Below are 7804 nucleotides of genomic sequence, written 5' to 3'. Positions count from 1 at the left end.
CCGTTATGCTTATTTAGACGTGAAAATGTTAATTAATTAAACCGTGTCAAGTACCACGAAATTATTTTGTCTCAGAAAATTTTCAGCAAAATAGAAATGGTTAATTTTTCAGGTTCATCGTTTTATGTAATTTTTTTTACTTTAATGTATATTCTAAACGCAGGACATTTACTTGGCTTTATTCAAAGCCTCTCAATTCTAACAAACGAGAAAAGATAAAATATTTATTGAAATTTCATACAGAGAATATATTAGAAATGAAAATTTCAAAGTACATTGAATCAATCAATTGGAACGATTTCATATGGAAAAGTGTATAATGAAACAAATTAACACACATCTCCAGACAACTTTTCACTCCTCAGATTAACAACTAAAGTGTAATTTGTATCTATGAAGTGCATAATTCAAGGATTCTGAGAATCTGTGAAGTACATAAAGATGTTGTTCTTTAAAACTGTAGAACAGATTAAAAGCATTAAGTGGTTCTTTTCTATTAATATTTATAGTGACGTTTCGCTTTTCCTTTTTGGTCATATCCCACAACAAAAAAATTTCTCGACCTCCCACACCACTCAAGCAATAAACTTTGCCATAAGCAACGAATATATATTCCAGCATGCAATTTCCAAGAACAACTTTTTGTTTAGACAAAATTTCTAAACTCTCTGGATCGATTTGAAGCACATCGTCACTATCGTCAACATGATAACTTGTTAAGCTAAATACCCAAATACTCTCCTTGTCTACAAAGAGATACATGTAATCAAGTCCTGGAACATCATTAATTTCATCTCCTATTTTGAATTCCGAAGTCTGGAGGTTGTATTTGAAAATTTTGCGTTTGTAATCATATCGACAGTAATAACTTCCATTGTATACAATTCCCCAATCTGTCCGTGAGTGAGAGAAATAAATTTCCTTGAGAATTTCATAACTTCCGTTTTTATTTAATCTGTATTCTTTTAAAGCAGGATTTCCAAATTCCTTCAGCCAAATGTCCAGATTTCCTTCAGAGTCCTCTTCAAATTGTGCAACAGCTAGTCTTTCGATCCCATTATATATTGGAAATGGAATAATCTGGTAATCTGTAATCTTGTCAAGAATGCAATCTGAAAATAGAAATATCAAATTAATTTTTATGTCTATAGAAAAAAATTCAGATTTGGAAGGCTTTAATCAGCTTTAACCATAATATGATGCCACTTTAATTATTTTAAAAAGCCAAAACCTTGAGGTTAGAAATAAGATTCTTAAAAATTGTAAAGGCCGATAACGAATAAAATATTCATTAAGAATGACTCCACTGAAAATATGAAAAGTGTCTGTGTTCTCCGTTTTTCTCGCTTGATATTTAATTAGTCACCGAAACTGATAGAATGAATGTCTCCACATATAAAAATATTGCTGAAAAGTTCCATAATTTTCATACATTCATTAATAATTTTGGTCTTGTAAAGTGTGAAATCTATAAAAACTTTATATTGAAAGAATACTTAATCTTGCGATGTATTTACTTACTGTCTAACCACTTACATTGATATTTAATTTGATTATGGTAGATTATATAAACTGCTGTCTCTAATTAATCAATTAGAATAGCGTGGTTGCAGCCGACGTTATCAACGCGAAAACGTACTGTACAGTACGTGCGACGTTCAGCGCCGCCATCCTGTAAGACTAGAAGTTTGACAATGGCGTTTGGAACGTCGAGCATCATTCTACCGACGTTGACGTAGATCATGCGATGTATGTCAACGTCGGTTTAAAAAATCTAGCAACGAGTTTCCTAACTTACCTTGGTGTTACGAGATTTTATTTAAAAAATAACTTTTATATTATTAATCATAATAAATAAAATAGTTCGTGGTACCATTTTATACTTAAAAATTTTATATTATCAATAATTATGAAATGTAAATAAGCTTAATTTTCAGTATTGTGACAAGTTTTATAAACAAAATCTTGTAAATTCTAATGACGAGTCAAATCTTCAATTTCGATCTCTCTCGAGATATGATACAGTATATGACCTTTTTTCTTTCTCTCAATTCCTTGACTTTTAACGTCTAATATTTAACAACGTCAATCCTTTTTATACTCAAGCTTCCATTCCAAATTTAGATTCTTAATGATTATTCTATTCTGAAATAATAAACGAAATAGACGCCAATATACATTAACTCACCTACACAAACATGCGCGATTGACTTGTTGTATATAACAACAAGTAAAGTAAAATTTTTTCTTCATCACTTTTTTTCCTGAACAATGAAAACGTGACACTCTTCTGGTACCATACTTAAATACCAAACCATACACTTAATGTACTCTACTAAATCTTATTAGATGTATACAAAATAATAAATTTATCAAATAAGCAAACGAAAAAAAAAAAATATATATATACTGTATTATATAATAACGATATTTCATACATCTACTTTCTTCTTTTTCCTTTTCTTCAGAATCATTTTTTTCTTCCTCCTGTTCGCCTGTCAAAAAAAGGTTTCATAATGTATAAGAAATTTGTTATTCCCTAATATCAGTATTTTAGAAAATTAATCGATGAAAATAAAATTATAAGCTATAACAAAATGTATTAAAATACCGCAAAATAAACCCATGTAAATTGGAACTCCAAATTTAATTTAAAAATTTCACGAATATTTAGTAGGAAAGGTTGGTTAATTTAGTATTTTCTTTATCTTTCCTTTTTAATATACGACAAATGAACGTTAACAAGGAAAACAAAGAGAACAGTAAAATAAGAAAATCCAAAATTTTTTGTTCTTTCACTTTTTCTGTCTTCAAGTTTCTTTGAACAAAGCAAGAAGAATTAATTTTCAGAATATTTTTTTAAATCTATAAACATTCTAATTTCAGTGTACTTAATTATTTTATTTATAAATTTCTATACGTTTAATTAATTGTATATCTAATATGTAATAATACAGTATATATGTAGGCCTATATATTGTACTGTACCTTTTTTTTCTGTTGCGTTCCTTTTACAAATGTCTTCCGCACTAAGACAATACTCGCAAAGGTCAGATTTCTACAATATTAGTCAAAAATGTAAGTAAATAAAGAAATAACAACCCTTTTCTTACGTTGCAATTACTTATATTTTCAGTAATTTCTTATTTCACTTTATTTTGGAGTGACATTGAACTGTAATGATTTAGAGTATAATTTACTACAGACTTACCTTTATACTGCATTTTCCGTTTAACATTACGACATCTTCGTCTTTCTCTGCGCATTCAGTTTTAGGAGAAATTTCTCTTTTTTTAACTCGATGACGAGTAATGTCGTAATTGATATTTTCAGGTTTGATATAGCGCTGTTCTATATCGGGTGAAGCCATTCGAATATTAGAATTTTGAGATGAATAAACGATGACGAACACCAGGACAACCAAAAAGAGCAGCAGGTTCAGAAGATAGAGTATCTTTATATGTATTCGATGGTCTTTTTCATTACTATTCTTCATAATGCTATTATCGTGATAAGGTACAAATATCATTCTTTTACAAAAAGTTTTATTATTAAATATATTTCTGAAAAAAAAATTAAATATAAAGATAAAATTATATGTAAATTTCCTGAGATAAAATTTAAAGCCATTGAAGTTTCTACACGAAAAAATGTCTAGGTATTGCTCACTTTTTACAACTAAAAGTTTTATACAGTAGAGCCTCGATTATCCGACTCCCGATTAACTGACACCTCGGTTAACCGACCGTTCTAGTCGGCAAATTTCAAATGTTCGTTAGTGATGTGGCGCTACAATATTTGGCTATGTCTTGGCTACTTTAATATTATTTTTACGTGTCTTAGCTGGCAACACTCATTCGACCATGAAAGGGAGCCAGTATTTAAACGAGGCTTAATTTTATAATTTTTAACGATACAATAGCGACGATTATTATTTTAAAAAAATTTTTGTTAGGCTTAACATCGATGAAAATTCAACGCGAAGTAGGTTAATAGCGATATACTAATATACTAATTACATGGGATATAATAATATACTACACTAATAATGGATTTTTTCATACTTTTCGGTTATCCGACTTTTCAATTATCCGACCAACCNTGGTTGTATGAAGTATTGCCTCCAAAGCTTAATCAAATTAAATGTTATAATTAATTTTAATTTATTATAATTTCAAGAATGCTATCATTTTTAAATAATATTTTCTATTTACGTGTAATTTAGATTTATTTTTCGAATGTAAAATATCTAACATATTAATTTATTTGTATTTTTCTTCGAAATTTTAATATTTCTATTAATTTATTGTTTAAAGTGAAAATAGCCTAACCGTCTTTCATCAAAGCAGTTTTAAATGGCTTTACTTGGAATTGTTCCCAATATATGTTTTTAGAGTTCATAAATGTATACTAAAATCATCTTGTGGTATTTTTTAAATAATAGGCATAATTTTAATAAAAAAGAATATTACAACACCACGCGAATTTTAAAAGAAATAAAAAGGAAATCCAGCAAATCAGTTGTTTAACTTTTCCGGCTAAGTTAAAAGCTTTGGTGACGCCATATGTTACTATATTTTACGTTTTTAACTATTATAAAAATGACAAAATGCTTAATTTTGAGAATAGAGATAAGTTTTAAAAAAATTGTAAATACTAAGATCGAAAAAAAATCGTCATTAGGTCTGATCCTATTGAATGTACTGTACGTACTGTGTATTATTTTAATAATAAAGTATTACTTTAACGAACTTGCTTTGGTTTATATGTTTACGCCAACGCGATACTTCAAAGCATCAAAGTTGGGATATGCAAGCTTTACCACTATTTTTTAGAAGAAAAATTGAAATATTTATTGTACGGTACTCTGTCCATCCAAATAACCCCAAACAATTTTCATAAGCAACACTAAAACACCACGAAAAATCTATTTTCTGGCAGTTCACGTTTATTGCATCTTATAGCACATTACAGTACAATTTACAATTGTCTTATTCACAAATATTATTAAATGACGTCATAAAAGAATAAGCTTGTCGGCAGTAACTCAACGAATAAGTCTGTTTACTGCGCTATATTAGAGAACGATTTTACTGTAAAAATATTTTGTATGAATTGAATTTTATATCAATTCAGATTTTGTTCACCCTGTTTAAAGCTTAATAACTCCTGCGCTTTTCGTCAAAATTTTCTGAAATTTTTTCAAAGAGGTATCCGTATTAGAGGATTGATGCTGTTAAATTTTGATCGATAGAAGGTGGCGAGATAAGGGGAGTCGCGTGTACAGTACCTTCAAAATATATAAATTTCCACTTTTAATCCAATTTTTTATATTAAAAATATTTGTTGTAACTTAAAATAACTGAAAGTTTAGCGTTCAGTTTTTACTAATTTAGAATTCTGGAATTGAATTTTATAAATAACAAACACTTAACTAAAGTACTCTGAAAACACTTGTTTGTTTAGTAACATTAGGGACTGACGCAGATTACGTAATGTGTAAATCACTATCGGCTAGTTCTTGGTGCGTAATAACGGCATCTGTGCCATAAACCCGACAGAACGAACAGACTGTGTTGCCTATTCTGTATTTGGAACCAAAGAAAACAACGTCGCTGCACCCGTTACCGGACATTTGTAGAACTGCGCGATCGGTGATGATGGTCCACAGAGGAAGGCTAGGCTGAACACGCAAAATTTCAAGGTTTTGCTGCATTCGTCGAGGATCCAAAATTTCGTTTTCGACATTCAAGAATAGTAGCCAAAGCGTGCGCATTATTTCTTTAAAAATTCTTTTTTGTAGCAGTCGTAGATGATCGCTCTTCTCTTTTAGAGTTCGGACATAAAACGATCTGTGCCTAGTTTTACGTAAATACAGTACTATTTTGCAACTCACTATAAGTACACTACTAATATTATTAAAGATAAATATTACAAGAAATATATTTATAAATTTTTACAATGTAACATGCTACTTTTTTTTCTAGAAACTCAAGGATCCTTGTAAATTTGCTTTTAAATTTGCTCAAGGATCCTACATTTGCTGTTCACAGGGATTTGTGGACAAATGCCGAGAAATCTGAGGTAAAATTACACGATAAATTAGACTCCGTGATATATAAAATTAAATACCTGTACAAACTGCAATCTCCAGATAATTGCTGCAAAAGGAAATGAAAAACAAAATGGGTGTAAAATTTAAACACTTAACACCAAAACTTCTTGCGTGACGTGCAGATGAAACTAAAAACTGTGCTGCTGGAACAAATTCCGCGTGTAATTGTTAGTATTTTAAAGTGAATAATTATCAGAGCAACATTCTTCCTCAACTTAATTAAGATGAGTTTAACTTTCTTTCTCGGGACGACTCGTCTTATTAATATTTACTTTTCACTTAACTAACGGAAATGTGGTTGTATGAAGTATTGCCTCCAAAGCTTAATCAAATTAAATGTTATAATACTTTTGATCATAAGTACGATATACAGAAACGTTTATTGTAATAAGATATAAAAGAAATAGAGATATTTTATGAATTGTCTCCAAAGTTAATCGCTTAATCAAATTAAATGTTAAAATTAATTTTAATTCATTATAATTTCAAGACTGCTACCATTTTTACATAATATTTTCTATTCGCGTGTAATTTAGATTTATTTTTCAAATGTAAAAAATTAATTTATTCGTATTTTTCTTCGAAATTTTAATATTTCTATTAATTTATTGCTTAAAGTGAAAATAGCTTAAGTGTCTTATATCAAAGCAGCCTTAAATGGCTTTACTTGGAATTGTGCCCAATATAATCCTATGTTTTTAGAGTTCATAAATGTACTGTATACTAAAAACATCTTGTATTTTTTAAATAATAGGTATAATTCTAATAAAAAAATATTACAACGCCACGAGAATTTAAATAAATAAATAAATAAATAAATAAAAAGGAAATCAAACAAACCAGTTGCTTAACTTTTCCAGCTAGGTTAATCGTTTCGGTGGCGCCATCTGTTACTATATTTTACTTTTAAAAAACTTGTTACGTTTTTAACTATTATAAAATGACAAAATGCTTAATTTTGAGAATAGAGATATGTTTTATAAAGAAAGAAAAACATCTGAACGAAAGGAAGTTAAATTATTCATTATTATGCCACGACATTTTTGCTTATATGTCATGGTGGTATACAAAGTCGACCCCCCTATAACACTGTTGATTATTCCGTTTTATATGAATTCCATGTTGTACGAGTCACTTAGATTTTACAAATACGTGTGCCGAGCTGTAAACGGCTCACGTATTTGTAAAATCTAAGTGACTCGTACAACATGGAATNATCCTTGTAAATTTGCTTTTAAATTTGCTCAAGGATCCTACATTTGCTGTTCACAGGGATTTGTGGACAAATGCCGAGAAATCTGAGGTAAAATTACACGATAAATTAGACTCCGTGATATATAAAATTAAATACCTGTACAAACTGCAATCTCCAGATAATTGCTGCAAAAGGAAATGAAAAACAAAATGGGTGTAAAATTTAAACACTTAACACCAAAACTTCTTGCGTGACGTGCAGATGAAACTAAAAACTGTGCTGCTGGAACAAATTCCGCGTGTAATTGTTAGTATTTTAAAGTGAATAATTATCAGAGCAACATTCTTCCTCAACTTAATTAAGATAAGTTTAACTTTCTTTCTCGGGACGACTCGTCTTATTAATATTTACTTTTCACTTAACTAACGGAAATGTGGTTGTATGAAGTATTGCCTCCAAAGCTTAATCAAATTAAATGTTATAATTAATTTTAA

General features: G+C 29.4%; 1 protein-coding gene across 1 annotated transcript; it reads right to left on the bottom strand.

Annotated features, from left to right (window-relative positions):
* Positions 1-366: 366 nt before the first annotated feature.
* Positions 367-6226, bottom strand: LOC111641602. The gene is made up of 5 exons (XM_023387786.1): positions 6133-6226; positions 3212-3500; positions 2989-3058; positions 2439-2495; positions 367-1112 (listed from the first exon to the last, which is right to left on the bottom strand). Exons 2-5 carry the CDS (start codon positions 3494-3496, stop codon positions 367-369), a joined length of 1158 nt encoding a protein of 385 aa, XP_023243554.1. The 5' UTR covers positions 3497-3500; positions 6133-6226.
* Positions 6227-7804: the final 1578 nt, after the last annotated feature.

This window comes from Centruroides sculpturatus, unplaced genomic scaffold, assembly GCF_000671375.1.
Source record: "Centruroides sculpturatus isolate CEXI.00-Female unplaced genomic scaffold, Cexi_2.0 scaffold1436, whole genome shotgun sequence".
Classification (NCBI taxonomy): Eukaryota; Metazoa; Arthropoda; class Arachnida; order Scorpiones; family Buthidae; genus Centruroides; species Centruroides sculpturatus.
Note: the sequence above shows the minus strand (reverse complement) of the source record. Positions and strands in the feature narration are given on the sequence as shown.